General features: G+C 36.8%; 1 protein-coding gene across 4 annotated transcripts; it reads left to right on the top strand.

The window, feature by feature from the left end:
• The first annotated feature begins 1,228 nt into the window (after window positions 1-1,228).
• On the top strand, window positions 1,229-15,014 carry LOC141433358 (transmembrane protein 198). Of its 4 annotated transcripts, none has more exons than XM_074095378.1 (10): window positions 1,229-1,473; window positions 3,563-3,793; window positions 3,871-3,981; window positions 4,166-4,317; window positions 7,812-7,884; window positions 8,071-8,162; window positions 9,101-9,245; window positions 11,109-11,245; window positions 12,398-12,593; window positions 14,353-15,014. In XM_074095378.1, exons 2-9 carry the CDS (start codon window positions 3,610-3,612, stop codon window positions 12,578-12,580), a joined length of 1,077 nt encoding a protein of 358 aa, XP_073951479.1. In that variant the 5' UTR covers window positions 1,229-1,473; window positions 3,563-3,609; the 3' UTR covers window positions 12,581-12,593; window positions 14,353-15,014. The 4 variants fall into 4 exon arrangements, with proteins under 4 accessions (XP_073951479.1, XP_073951470.1, XP_073951488.1 ...); XM_074095369.1 differs by lacking the exon at window positions 14,353-15,014 and adding an exon at window positions 1,623-1,781 and having other exon boundaries at window positions 12,398-14,321; XM_074095387.1 differs by lacking the exon at window positions 14,353-15,014 and having other exon boundaries at window positions 11,115-11,245; window positions 12,398-14,321.
• Window positions 15,015-15,953: the final 939 nt, after the last annotated feature.

The raw sequence follows: 15,953 nt of genomic DNA on the forward strand, positions 1-15,953 counted from the left end.
GATCTGAGTTACAACGAATCGTACGGGATTCACAAAAGTTATATATATAACTAGTTAACTGTTGTCTTGCAATAAAAATATTTCATTTCATTTCAAAAGTATAACTAAAATAAAGCTAAAAATATTTAAAGGACCTCGCGACGAACGCGAGCTTGGTGGTTACATTCGCGCTCTCGCTCCATTCGAGTGTGAACCTTGTGCTGTGCAGGTTGTAAGCTCAAAGACAACTGAACTCGCCATGAGTGTAAACGAGAAGCTCATTTACCATTGATCACGCGAGCCGCGAGGCACGAGACGAGTGTGTAAGTCCCGCATAAGATCAACAACACCGCTCTATTCCCTGTAAGAAAGTAGGACTAGCAAATCATGGCAGCAAGAAATAGCGGTAAATTTTAAAGAAAGGGATTTTTGGCAGCTCTCTTCACGAATAAAAAAATATCGGTTATAAATTCGTAACAAGGGCGCAAACATTTATATTATACACTATACAAAATGAAAATAAATGAAAAAAGACAGCATGAATTTTATTCTTAAAAAAATTATGTTAAAAAATACCTTATAGGTATAATCTGTTTCATATGCATTAAAGTTGTGAGGTTGTGAGGCTGCGTGCGAGTCACGTTAATTAAGTATTAAAAGCATATTCATTATTGTAATGTCTCCTCCACATGCTTGGTGTTTGCCACAAATAAAATACCAAACACTTGCCAAACACTGACCACAATCGCCCAACACAAAACCGGCATCCCCATGCTTGGCGAACATGGCCGGATTGGTAAACATGGCGGACGACGAGCTTGTTGTGGAGGGATTGCTTTCGGGTTGACCTATTTTTATTATAAAGAAAGCAAAATGAAAAAGAAGGAAACCAAGACGTTGGTGGATGATCAAAATTCACAGAAATCGTACAAGGTTTGGATACATCGCAAACACGTTTACTATAGAGAAGCGTTTGGTTTGGATACATCGCAAACACGTTTGTCGAATACCCTTTGATTTGCGCACAAAAACCGACACTGACGCCGATCACTGGCAAACACGAACAAAAACAGGCAAACACAGGCGAACACCTATCCACACCACACGTTCGTGTTCGATGTTTGGTGTACGCTGTTTGCCTTGCCATTGTTCGCCAAGCATGTGGATGCGGCATAATAAGCAGTGCTCATTAGTTGATGCGAAACCAGTAGAAAACCGACTTTATTAGTCGATATTTTGCAACACTAGCAAAAAATGTAAATGACATGACAATTCAAGCGAATCACAACTTGTGTGAAAGAAACCTAAGCTCTTTGTTAATAAAATGTGGGTTTTTCTTGATTTTTCTTAAGAAAATATGATAGAATTAGATTTAGTGTAAAGAATATGTTGTAGCGTTCATAATAAGATAGCATCGAATCCAGATTCATACGCAGAAAAACACATTGCGTCGTTAAAAGTAACGATGTGAAAATGAAACACTGATCTAGAATGGTGAGTAATATGATAACACAACATTTGTTTATTTTATTATTTAGTCAATGCTTTGACTATTGTGGACCCAGCAATGAAATACTTAATTGAATATTATTCTTACTATGACACCCATATCCTTTTTCTTTACACGGGTTGTATTTTTTTAGATGGTAGTTTTTTAGTAGTAATGGGTGGTGAAAGTGTTCTAGTTCACGAAATAGTTGACGACCTACGAACTATAAATTTAAAATTATTGACGAAATATGATGACGACTCAAAAATCGTAATAACTAGTAACAACGAAAATATACATGTACTTGTTTAAGGTAACCCACCTTCTAACTATTATGTTATCCACTATTAGTGAATAAACAAAGCTATACTTCGTTTTTTTAAGCATTAAAAATAGGGTAAACAATCTTGAAGTCTTTTTATTGAAAAACATTTGTGAAAAAAGCAGAAACTTACTTTATTATACCAAAAGCATGCAAATGTTCATAATGTCCTTGCTAATTGTTACATACTTGCTATGAATTATTTTTCAAGTGTTTTTCAATAGAAAGACACATCAAGATCACTTACCTTCTTTCTAATGCTAAAAAACGAAGTATAGGCATTTCAAAGCTTAGACATAATTTGCTACAAGGTTTATGTCAACATCTTTATCAAAATAACATTAAAATTGGACTGTAATGCTTTTATTTTAGTACATAATATATTATTATTGAAATAATACACTAGCAGCTCTTAGCGCTGATGTGTGTATGATTATGCTGCTGATGGGTGTATAGTACATAATATATTTATAATATTAGGTAGATGTTTTTAAAACAGCCTAAACCATATTTGAATAAACCTCACTAAAACAAAGTATGCTTTAGAAAATTTGCATTCAGGCTGTTCAACTCTGGCATAGAGGCATTATTTGGTACTTGAAGGTATATAGCAAGCAGTAAGGTAAGCAGTCTTAAATAAATTACTATTACTACCATTCTCTAAGCCAGGAGTTGATAATTTTTGATAAGTAAAGGTAAAATCAAGAGAAAGCAGGCTGCACTGTTCATAACTTTGATAAAAAATAAAACTGAGATATTAAGACTCAGTTACTAAACTGTTGCATGCTTTATGGAGGAGGGTTGCAGGCTGCAGGTTACCGACTGCTGCTCTATAATTGGCAAATCTGACTAGAGCTAGTTAGCCGTCTCATACTGAAAGGATGGCTCTGCTCAATAGTACTGATGGCTGCTGTTAAGACCTCAAAATACAGTAGAGTCTGCTTATAATGACATTGAAAGGAAGAGACAAATACCTACATCATACAAAGCATAATCATAGAAAATAAGAAAAAAAATCTAATTTTCCTTAATAATGATTTGAAACTACTCAATTAATACTTGGTTAACAATATCCTGGGAGATTTTCAGAATTTCTTCAGTTATAAAACATTTGAATTGAATAATTATCAGCGGTGGCCTTACCCATTGCGGGGCTCCAGGCAGCAGGTCTTTGCAAGGCCCTTTGTCCTTCGTGAAAAGTATGTGACGCGAAAATACAGTTAATTTAATTTTGCTTGGGTTGTTGTGCGAGACCCCTTCAAGAGAGATTGCCCTGTTCGCCACCCCCTAAGGCTGCCGCTGACAATTATTCCTTAATCCTGTTCCAATTTGACTTAGCTGACCAAATTCATGATGAGTTTGATTCTCCATTTTAAAGAGCGGTTGTGTTGTTGTTGTTTCTTTAAAAAAATATGTCTCTGTCCATCAGAGGTCAATTTTGCCAGTGTCTAGTGGTTTTTGCCGTTGTACGGTAAAAAAAATCTAGAAAACGAAATATGAGAATTGGTGGATGAACAATAAGAGTGGTTGTGGCCGCAAAATAAAGATGTGACAAAGGGTTTAGAAATCATATTATATTTCAATGTCAATGCAAAATAACCGACATGTCAGAAAAAGCAGACTAATCAAAGTCATTGTATCCGAATTTTGTTATAGAGAATTTTATATGAAACCAAACTTTACCATTCAATTACGTCATATTAAGTGGCTGATCATTGCAAGGGGAGTCATAATAAGCGGGTTCTACTGTACTTAATACTGATAAATTTCAGGTCGTTTCTGCAACTTATTAAATAAAAAGTGCAAATTGAGTGCCAAGATGTCATCATCAGCCGGACAGCTAGTACCGCCGTCAACCCGTGCTCCACCTAATATGAGCATCAAGTTCAACGGGCCACACATTGAGGGTTCCTTCTGCACATCAATTGATTATAACTATGATCCCATCATAAGTGTCATCTGTGCTATGTATATAGCTTTTGGGATTGTGTACACATTTTTTGGTTAGTATTTTAACCACATTTCATTAATAAATAATTTAGAGTAAATATTATTTACTAAAAAGATTATTTTGTTGCAGGTTACCGTTGCTTCAAAGCCAGTATGTTTTTGACGGGTTTTACATTTGGCTCGACTATTGTATATTTGATATGCCTTCAGGACTATCTTATGCCTGCTTATGGGAATGTTTGTAAGTGTATTTAAAAACTAATTCCTTATGTATCGCTTTCTTTGTAATTTAAATTAACATAGAAACTGTGACTTGTAATTTTTGGCATGTAGTGCATGAGTGGGTGCGCTTCACGGCGGTGACACTGTGTATCCTCACCACTCCTGAGATCCAGCCTATATATCCCAATTGTAATGTTCTATAGGTGTGGCGTTATGCGCGGGGCTACTGTTTGGTCTCATTACCATGCTGATTCAATATGTGGGCCTTTTCATGACTGGCTTCCACACTGGTCTTCTGCTAGCCCTCGCCGGATTGGCCATATATGACCACTTTTTGGACAGCAGGCCTACAACAGTAAGTGATGAAGTATTTCTGACTATGTACATAGTTTATTTTAATCTAGTTCATATTCATGTTTTTGTTTACTTCTCCTTAACCCTTTGAACGCTTTTATATTTGAATGAAGTCCCAAGCACTGTTGTGTTATCAAAAATGACGAAAATCGCAGTTTTGTGCAATGTACAAAAAATAAAAAATAAAACAGTTTTGAATTTCAGTTTGTATTTTCGATATGGGTTTTACGGGATGACCGTAAAAGTAACAAAAATTTGGAATTGAAATAAAAAATACAAAAAGATTCCAAAAACCAATCTTAGTTACTTAGGTACTATATTCACTCAAATTTCTTTTATTTTTATCACTGCTACTAAATGAGATTAAGAAATCAGCTTCCAAGACCAAGTCCATGTTGAAGCCACCTTGTCGCTGCTGCTCGACGCGGCGACTTGACGCTACTTTTTTGATTCGCGGGAAATTCAAAATCACCTTCAAAGTGGGGTCTCGTGACCAGATTTATCGCTGCAAACGAGCGAATAGCGAATGCATGTGGAGGCACCCTAAAGCGCTGAGAGGGTTTAATAGCCCCTTGTCTTTACAAGACATAATGGACTCTTTAGTCCATTGGCAAATAAAAACCCTTGCATGAACCTATGATTAACCAATATAAAATATTTTCAGTAAAAAATATTATTAAATGCATAGGTACACCATTTTAGTCAAAGGAAAAGGTAGTATTGTTTAGTCAGCTGGTAATACACAACCAAGTAATGTGATCACTTCATTAAGTAAGACATTTCCTTGTCGAGTGAATTATTCAACACTGTAGCGTGTAGCCATATTGTCTAACGCACGAATGCTCGCGATCGTATTCACCCTCTCTGTCTACTCCCATTCTATAACGAGTACAGATGAAAACTATTCTGATTCTGTTGATGGACCACCTGCTGTATACTAGTCCTTCCTTCTTTTTTCATTAAAAAAGGTTGCCTGGGAGAGATTGCTCTTAAGCAATAAGCTTTTTAATTTTAATAACTAAAATTTGGCTTGAAATAATCCTGCTTGCATTGGCGAAACTCTGACAGTCTGACTTGTCTTATATTAAATGTGTTTTGCTCATTGTGCTTCTGCGAGTATTTCATGACAGTTCTAACTTAATTTACACACAAAGAATGAGGGCACCTTCACATGTTCTCTGTGGCCGAATTTTTGGTAGTTTTTTGTAAATATTTATTAAAAACTTTGGCATCACAGCTTAGAAGACACGTTTTTAAGTTTGTGAATGATCCCACAGCGAAATTGTATCACAATTCACAGTGCCTACCTTGTACAGTCGAGTTCATAAACTTGTGAGCAAAAATTTTATCAAAAATATCTAAACACGCTTCTACGCCGTTAACAATAGAGCCGTGTTCAGATATTTTTGATCAAAATTTTGCTCACAAGTTTATGAACACGCATGTACCTAGGTTGTTTAAATCAATAGGATGCATAGAAATTATGAACACTTGTTTCAAGTACATAATGGGGCCACAATAGTAACGGTTAATAGACCGCAACTGCGTTGTTCAAGCGACGTTAATCTCAAAGTGCCTATGTTGTACGTGTTTTATTTAGCTTACTTTTATCTTAATATCTACGTAGGTATGTGCATATATCAGATAATGTAATATAATTATAAAAAAGATCAAGTCTTTATAAGACATCTTACACACAGATATGTATATCAAATTTTAATAGGTACATTCACATATTATAAATGCAAAAGTTTGTAAGTCTATTTGTTTATTTGTTTGTTTGTTGCTTCATCACGTCCTAACCGCTGAACTGATTTAGATGAAATTCGGCATACACATAGTTTGAGTCCTGGGGAAGGACATAGGATTGCATAGTACCCGCGGGATAGCGATAACCGAATTCTACGCGGCCGGAGTCGCGGGTAATGGCTAGTATTTTAAAATTTAATCAAATAAAAAATGTAAAAGCGCATCTTTTTCAGTCTATAAATTTATAATTCATTTTTCTTCTTATCGTTTTTGCCTTGCGAAATAAAGTTTTCCGTCTTGTTGGTTATTATTTTTTACTTCCGTGCCCGTGTGTGCGTGCGTGCATGTGTGTATGTATGTTGTGTAAAATAATAATTATAAAATTTTAATTTCTATCGACGCTATTTTAGCAATTTCCGATGCATTAAGAGCAAGTATTAAGAATAAGAAATATTTATTGTATTGTGTATACACATTTGCAATTAAAACCATCTGAAGAGCAGTCTGATACATATAATTCATCAGACCTTGAAGATAACAAGTGCTATGAGTGTTTTTTACATCAACATGCCCATATTTTTAGAAACTGTTTATTTGTTCAAGTCAAGCGTTTGGATTTGGCTAGATAGTTAGTGTAGAGTAGAATGTACGGATTTACCTACCTGCTGCCCATCCTGTCTATTTATTTTCAATCATTTAACAAATTTAAAAGATGTAGAAGAATTGCAAAGCTTGCCTGCGACGGTAATTTAAGTTTTTTTTATGTACCTACAGCCTTGGCCATAATTAAGTATTAGCACCCTATAAAAAATGTAAATCCACAATATATGTGCATCCAAAAAGAATATAACATTTACAAATTGTTAGTGAATACATAGTTATAAACACCATAAATGGTATGCTGGTTCGCAATAAAACAAAACCTGTAATAAAAAATGTAAAACCCTTTTTTAGGGTTCCGTACCCGAAGGGTGCCAACGGAACTTTATTACTGAGACTCCGCTGTCTGTCTGTTCGTCCGTCTGTCATAGGGCTCTATCTCTTGAGTCGTAATAGTTAGACACTTGAAATTTTCACAGATTATGTATTCCTGTGGCCGCTACAACAACAAATACTAAAAAAACAGAATAAAATAAATATTCAAGGGGGGCTCCCATACAACAAACTTGATTTTTTGCTAATGTCTTATGTTATATATGTACCTAGATATTGGTACGGAACCCTTCGTGCGCGAGTCCGACTCGCACTTGGCCCGTTTTTAAATAGTTTCTGGTTCGCTTACATACGCCAGTAAAAAATAATTATTTTTGCTTCGTGCAAGAACTAAATGTATATTATCCTTTTAATATTCCCAAAAAAAGTGAACTTACGTGACATACAAATTATTTGTATATATTGGTCTTCGATAACTCTTGTTGGCTCGTGCTGAGGCACCAACTTCATTCTGGCAGAAAATTATTTCATGGTGTTTTGTAGTTGTTCAATATTTTGTTAAAAAAATATTTTTCACGCTTTTTAGTGTAAATAATCTAAGATAAAATAGTTGAATATCAACTGCTCGTCACCTTTTACGAAAGATTGCTTTTTCCGATGCAGAGACGTTCATTATTGAAGATCCCTGCTGCTTCACCACTCGTTCCGTTTTACCATATGCATTACGACGAGCATTCAATTGATAACCTTCTCTTTTTTTAAGTCGTTTAAAAAGATAAGTAGCCATAAATCTAAATGAAATAAACTTTTCAGTATTGGCTGTGTGTCGCGGCGTTGCTTGGTTCCGGAATCTTCTTTGCAGTCATCAACTTGTATTGGAAGAAAGGTGAGTCATATACCCCTCACCCAGTTGCCGGAATGCGATTGCAACTGAGCAAATGTTTTGTTAATTTATTACATAGCCGTAGACTGATGAATCAAGCGAAAAAAATTGTTCATTTCATTCCGATGCAATGTGAATATGAGAATTCAAAAAGGGAAAATAAATTAATAATTTCGTTATCTTTTTCAGTTCTGACAATATTCGGAACGAGCGTGTACGGCGGTGCAGTTATAGCCACGTCAATCGACTATTTCTTCGAAAGAATGATGATGCTCAAGTGGGTTAGTTCAGCTGCGTTACGCACTTATCCGTATCATACATAGAGATATCTGATGAATGATCGTATTCTGTCAACGAAGGAATGTTTTAATACTTTTGCTGCATTAAAACATTGGGCATCGCCTTTTTGATTATGACAGTATTGGCGAAATAAATGAATTTATCCAGTCACTATATCTTTTGTACATATTGTGCTGTACTCAGGGGTACTGTATTTATATAAATTTAGTATCATCCTAACTAGATCCAAGACTAATAGTTTTCTCATGCGAAGCCGCGGATAAAGTCTAGTTAGTAGATACATACCTACATGGTTACAAGTGAAGTTAATAATGAGAGCGTGTAGACAGTAAGCATTCTGTACCCAGTAGTATTATTATATCAATTATACTTCGCCCACTACTGTGTCCCAATCCTGGGCAAAGGTCTCTCCTCTTGATGTCCCATCTCCCTATCCAGAGCTATATTTGGCCACTCACTCAGTTGCACGTGCAGAGGCCGTATTGCTTAACGTTTCTGACGTTCGCGATCGCAATCAAATGACAGATTTCGCATACAAAAACTGTCATTTGATTGTGATCGCGAGCGTCAGAAACGTTAGACAATACGGCGTCAGGTCATCTCGCCCAGTGTCGGAAGCAGAAATGTATGAAAATTTATGGCTTGCTTTTTACTTACCAGCGCCGGCGCCGGCCCGGCGTTGAGTCCCGTCGGCGCCGTCGCTGTCGCCGGGGTAGCATGTTTCTCACTCGGTACCGGCCCGGCAAAACTGCATGTTGTATATGAATTGTGCTGAAGTCCGTGTCAGTACTGTACCACTCATCGGGCGTAAACCGGCATCGACACCGGCGCAGTGGGAAAACGAAGCCCCGGCGCCGGTGACGGTGCCGCGCCGGCTAATGGAAAAACAGCCATAGTATTATTATATGTATGTTTGCAGTTGTGGGAGCGGGCGAAGCTGGAGCCGGCGGTGGCCCCGCCGTGCCGGCTGTCGTGGCTGGCGCTGGCGGCGTGGCCGGCCGCCGCCGCCGCCGGTCTCGCCGCGCAGGCCGCGCTCACCGCCGCCGGCATACACCACGAGCAGAGTCAGTCACTACTTAGTACAACTCACACTAAACTAGAATTCAATGGAATTAAGCAATCTGGTACTTAAACAAACGTGGTGACTGACATTGACACTTGACTGACGACTGGCTGACTGACTGACTGACGTTGGCTCTAGTGATGTGAATGCTCTTTAAGATACTTCAATCAGCAGTGAATAATTATTTTATATTTATTTATATTTCATTATTTAAGTATTTATAATTTTGTATGTTTATAGTTACGATAAAATAGTAGCGAAATGAAAATACAAGTTCATTTATATATAACCGCTATCTTTTTTAAATAAATAGCTTCTGTCCAATGGGGCAAAGAGTCAGAATGGCAGGTGTACTTACCATTATAAATATAAAAAAACAAGTATACAAAAAAAACGTGTGTGTGTGTGTGTGTTTTACTCCTTCACACTAAAACGATGAAATTTGGTATGTAGATAGCTGAACATCTGGAATAACACATAGGCTACTTTTTATCCGAAGTTTTTTTTCACGAAGTATTAGAATTATATCTTCAAATATACCTAACGTTTTTTCCATACAAACTTTTACTCCCCTTTATACTTACTCCTATAAGGGTAGAATTTTTGAAAATTATATTTTTTGACGTATATTTTCCCCCAAGTTTGTGATGGAGTATTCTAGAATTGAAAGAGTTAGTCAAAATTTTTATTAATTTAGAAGAGGCATTTTAAAATTTACATAAGACAGAGAAATGAGAGTAGACACAGGGAAGTGATTACAAATGATTTTTTGGTTCAAAAATGGACTCTACAGTACAGTATGTTTACTTGGAGTTAACACTTTATAGATGGGCGTGCCTTCAGTCAATTTTCAACTTAGACGCCATACAAATAAAATAGTTTTTACATAATCTGTAAACGTGGGTAGTGGTATACTAAAAAATTACTTTATTTGTATGACATTAAAGTGGAAAATTGACTGAAGGCACGCCCATCTGTCAAGTGTTAACTCGAATTAATCAAACTGTAAATATGATATTAGTAAATAGAAAAAAAATATGAAAAATAGAAATCTACATAATATGTACTGTAATACCATGTTATCGTCCAATTAGAAACCAATATAAACCTTAATTAAATAGTGTCACTTAACACAAATAATTAATATCTACGAATAAATTACTAGGTATGCTTAATTCTACGACCTGAGCCAATAAAATTCCCCAATTTGCAGAGCCAGCCATAATTATCGGTAGGTAAGGCTGGTTCAATCAAATAATTAATTTTGTAGGTTCGGCACAAAATTTCCAGAGACTAGAAGAGTAATCGTGAAAAAGTGCTTTGTCTACACGATTGTTTAATTCCATTGAATTCTAATATACATCATGTTCTCGGTTCATCGCTCGTCCATTGATAGAAACTATCTAGATAGTTCTAGATGGATGGATTCAATATTCGACTTGGCCAAAGTCACTTTCAGAAAGTGACTTTTTGGCCAAGTCGAATATTGAATAGTGATAGTGTTATTATAATGTGATGATTTATACTATAAATGCGCCCTATACTACGCTATATAATGCGGTATAAAATTTATAGCGTCACCGCTGCACGGGCGCCGATGACAACGCCCGAAAGACGCTAGTGTGATGCGGCACATACACTCGGAATTCTGTAAATACATCACACATACGTTTATTTCACTTCTGAACGCACAGGCCACCATGCATCTGAGAAAGGAATTCCGAATCTGAGAAAGGTTCGATTGGAAAACTACTGTCCGCATGTGTTAGGTCTATAGATTTGTATGGATTTACTGCGTTCAAAATTCCGAATCGGAATTCAGAGTGTATGTGGCGGCCCTTATAGTTCTGTTTGTCGTGTTAAGGTATAGGCGCGCAGAAGCGCCGCCTGAAGGCGCAGCAGTCGCGGCCGGTGACGCGCGAGCAGCGTGCAGAGATGAAACAGCGCAAGTACCGGTACCTGTACCAAGTGCGGACCGCACACGGGGACGTCATATCCCAGGTGCGCAACTGAACTTACTTAATGAGCAAATGAGGGCTACGCGTTTTCGCGTTCACCAGTTGGCGCCACTGTAAACAAAGGTTCTGCCTGAAGTCTAGTGGTTAGTTTGTTATTACGGGCGTGAAAACAAAATTTACATTTATGTACTATTCATTGTGCATTAAGGGGCGTAAGAAGGTAATCCCCTTACGGCCCGTGATACACACAATGATTTTCACCACATTGCGAGGAAAAAAATGCATAAAATTAAATTATTTTGTGTCCAAACACTTCACAGCTCAGCTAATGAAAGACGCTAAGAAAACAACTGAATAAAATATGGCTACCCGACAATACAGGGGGCTACTATAAAATTCGAAAATCGAAGTTCGTATCGTACCGTCTCTCAAACTCGTATTAAATAATATTAGCGTCAAGAAAACGATATGAACCTTGATTTTAGAATTTCGTCTTAGTAGCCCCCCTGATTGTCACTTTTTTCAAGTCGTCTACCATAGATAATACTAAGAACCATGTTTAGTTTAGAATTCGAATGGTCTTACCTTAGGGTCTTACGGCCAGATTATTCCAACATGCTAAAAAAATATTTACTAAAATATTGCAAAACAATTTGATATAAATTTAAAGTATAAAATATAACGAAGTTTCATGAAGCGTGGCAAAGATTTATGGTGTATAATTAGGTTATTGCTAAAATTTAAAAAGTCTATAATGACGTACCTGCTATTTTTTTTAAACTGAGGAAAACTAAACGTAAATCCATAATTCCCGCGGGAACAATTGAGGCCATTGCCCATTAGTATACAGGCATGGAATAACATCATCAAATGCCCAAGCCACGTAGGGTAACTAATGTTAGCATCCACGCGGCGTCACCGCGGCGGTACGCTGGCGGGAAATAATCGCGACGATATCGCAGCGTGCTCGCCGTGTGCACTCGTCGTGCACGCCGCGCTCCCGCTCCGCTGAGAAATCGCCGGCCAAAACGCTAGTGTGTATAAGATCTCATTGTAGGCTTTCCTACGAGACCTTTTTACTCATATTTTTCCGCCTTTTTGTATAGTTGCACCCGTGCGAGTCCGGGTCGGGTCGTTTTTACGTCATTACCGGGTCTTTGTCCCAGCGGACCTTACGAGTATAATTCTATTTTAGTCATACGTGCAAGCGCTGCAGAAGAAAGCTCACTGCGGCAACTGGGGCGGCGGCGGCGGCGGCGGCGGCGAGTGCAGCACCCTCCAGAGCGACTCCACGCACCTGACCGTGCTGGCCGGCTCCGAGCTCGCGCCGCCCACCGATTCCGAAGACGACCTCAACCAAATCCGCCCCGTGCACTAATCGCATCCCTAAGGTTTACTTCTTACCCTATGTCCAACTGCTAGACAAAAGTTCTCCTGTCAGTCTGTAAAATCAAACAGGTTAAATTTAATAGGGCGCCGACTGGATAGCATAGTGGTCAAAGAACCTTACTGCGCAGCTTAAGGTCCCGCTCGGGTTAGACCATCGGTCGGAGATGGAACTTGTATAAAAAAAAAGGTTCTCGAGTACTGAAGGTTTGATGTGTATTTATCTGTATGACTACGTTTACCCGTTTCCATAGTCCAAGCTTTTCTTACTGCAAACTTAGAAAAGTTAGGCTAGTTGACATATATTAGTCACGTTTGTGATTGGTTTATAAATAAATGGGCTAATTGGAAGCAAGACTGTAACGTCAAACGGACGTCTCAATTATAACGCCATTCTGCGGTATTCCACCTGCCATGAAACCCTTATTGTTGTCAACTGTTATGATATTTATTTATTTATTTATTAAGAGGGATAATAGAAAGCAACCAAGTTCCAAAAAAGGTCTCCCCGTTACATTGTCGTTTCAAATCGTATTTCAGCTATTGTTCTAGTCACTAGATAACTTATCAACCGACGAAAAAAAAAACGGAGGAGGTTCTCAAGTCGACGCGTATGTATATGTGTATGACCACGCATAACTTTTTACATAATAGTCCGATTTTGAAAATTCTTTTTTTATTGGAAAGCGTTTACCCCGAGGGTGGTCCCATTAAAATGTGGAAAAAATATTCGTACCCTACGGGTAGGAAAACAAGGGATGATTGATTGTTCAGTCACTGATTGTACTGTATGACCAGGCATAACTTTTTATAGAGTATTCCGATTTTGATAATTATTTTTTATTGGATAGGGTGTACCTTGCAGTTGGTATTATATAAATTTGGAAAAAAATACAGTATAAAATAAAAACTTTATAACAAAAAAATTAAATCCCAAAAAAACTGAAAAGCAAAAAAAAATAAGAAACTTAGTTTGAAGTCGGTGCCTCAGCACGAGCCAGGAGGAGTGATAGAAGCCCATCAGGTAGACTCCTGACTAGTGCTGAGGCACCGACTTCAAACTGGTACCTAGGTATACTTTACTTACATATACCTAAGTATTTAACTTTGTTATTGTCGGCTTTTCTTTTATGTTCAAAAGTTTTTATGTTAACCATAGTACCTATAGATATAGAACCATTAAATAAAATGGTAAAGACGACCTACGAAATAGCGTAATACACTTTACTATTTCTAACTCATTGTTATCAAGTCTAGAGCAGATCACACTCTGTTGCTACTTTAACCATCCCTCTATTTTAATAATAACCTCTTTGGTTTGAAGTTTAAAGGATTCTGTGGCCACCGTTTGGCCCGACATTTGTACAATGGCAATAATTTGGCACCCATTAGGTGTAGACATCAGAGTTAATACACGTAAAGCAATTTGAAATTCGAATGTTAAGACAAGTTCGAATGGTAAGATCAAGTTGACTACTAAGCTTTCCTAATTAAAAAAAATTGAACTAGCTAACCTAGTAACTTTCTCGGCATTAATTGTTTATTAGGGCAGCTTTTCATCAACACTGAATAAGTAGAATGGCGTGTGGTGAAAAGTCCGCCAATAAGATTGCTGGGATTTACGAAAATAGAAGAACTTCGAGAAAAGTATGGTACGGTCGTGGCTTTGATTTGCTCGAATGGGTGGAGGCACGGCAGTGCCCCCAGATGAAGCGATCGCCTACCATTATATTATTACTATTATATTATTTTCTCGCTGCCCAGGTAAAAGCAAGTAATCATGATGTATCAGACTGGCAGTGGCAAAAATTTACGTAGAGGTAAGAGCGAAACCTTTTCATTTGAAATGTACCCAGTATTATTGTTAAACACTCATGCTACATATTTTAGTGGTTATCATTATTAATCGTATATTTAAATGTGAATTTATTATTGTATTATTATTCTTGCAATTTCTCTAGACATTTGGGGTTCGAGATATTCCGCCTGTTATATTTTCGAAATGATAGTTGGCTGACCTCACACTGCCATAATCGTAATAAAGGTACAAGCCTGATAAGGATAAAGCGCAATTTTGTTTCTTTAAGTCTTACATAATTATTATGCATTGTTTGTCTGTTGGAGAAATTTTGAATGGTCAAGAATTTAGGAGAAATTTCTTAGGCATATTTGTATTGTTAAATCTTGAACCCCTATATTGAAAATATGGCTGAGGTATGGTTGTGTTTGTTATTATTTCTATAATTTTATATTTTGATAAAGTGTCAAGAGTTTCGTCGTTAAAGTTATAATTCATTCGGTGTAAATGACTTTATATAACTGCACCGTTTATTCTTTGTTTCTATATTGATGTAATTTTTGGCCTAAGTAGAAGATTACTGTTTTTATATTTTTGCACTTTTATCAGTCAGTGCATGTGCGACGCGGTTTAATTGACTACTTTATTTATCACGAGAAGAGTAAAGCTATCAATATTGCACCAAGTAAATTAGTTCAAAAGTAATTAAACTGGACTAATTTCTTGAGTCTGCATAGATATCCACATTAGTTAGTTAACATATCTTGGCCAATATAATGCTAATTATAGCAATCTTATTTGTCGCACGAACTTTTTTTACACCTTTTGTTGTATTTCGTTTCAAAATATTGATTAACATTAACCGAATTAGTGGAACAGACGACGAAAACTTTTTTCTTGCCAAAACCAGTGTAATGGTAAAAATATGCTATAAATGACAATTTTTGTAGTAAAATTTTATGTAATAGACATTTTTTCAAGCACACTGCGATTAAGATGTGATGAACGGGTAAACTCTTAAAAGAGTATAGAATAAGCAAAGTGTAACTATATTTTTCAAAAATAAATAACGAAACAAGATTTTCTAAGAAAATTGACCGCTTATCACAAGTTTAGAAACAAGTTAGCTGTGTTTAAAATATGAATAGGTATTGGTATTATCCATTGATATTTATTTTAATGCAAAGCATTAGACGAGATTCTTATCCTAGTTTAATACTCTTGTTGTAATCGAAACAGTATCTGCAGCACCGCAGCACTGTGCGAATGTTCTTTCTCGTACTCGTATTTGAACCAAACTGTTTTCCTCATTCTGGGTAAATTAGTTTATAATTATTTGTCATCGTGTAACGCCTGTGGGAGTAAAGTATTCCATTTATCAGGCAGGAGTATTACTCTCGGAAATACTATATACGAAAAGAATGTAAGGTCAGTAGAAATATTATAACACACTAGCAGAAGCTATTTCGTTGAAAAGAAAAATGTTGCCTATGGTTTAATTTTAAATAATCATGGTTTCTAATTTTTGTCTCTCTCACCGTCTTAGTCCGATGGATACTAACGTAAG

This window comes from Choristoneura fumiferana, chromosome Z, assembly GCF_025370935.1.
Source record: "Choristoneura fumiferana chromosome Z, NRCan_CFum_1, whole genome shotgun sequence".
NCBI classification, from domain to species: domain Eukaryota; kingdom Metazoa; phylum Arthropoda; class Insecta; order Lepidoptera; family Tortricidae; genus Choristoneura; species Choristoneura fumiferana.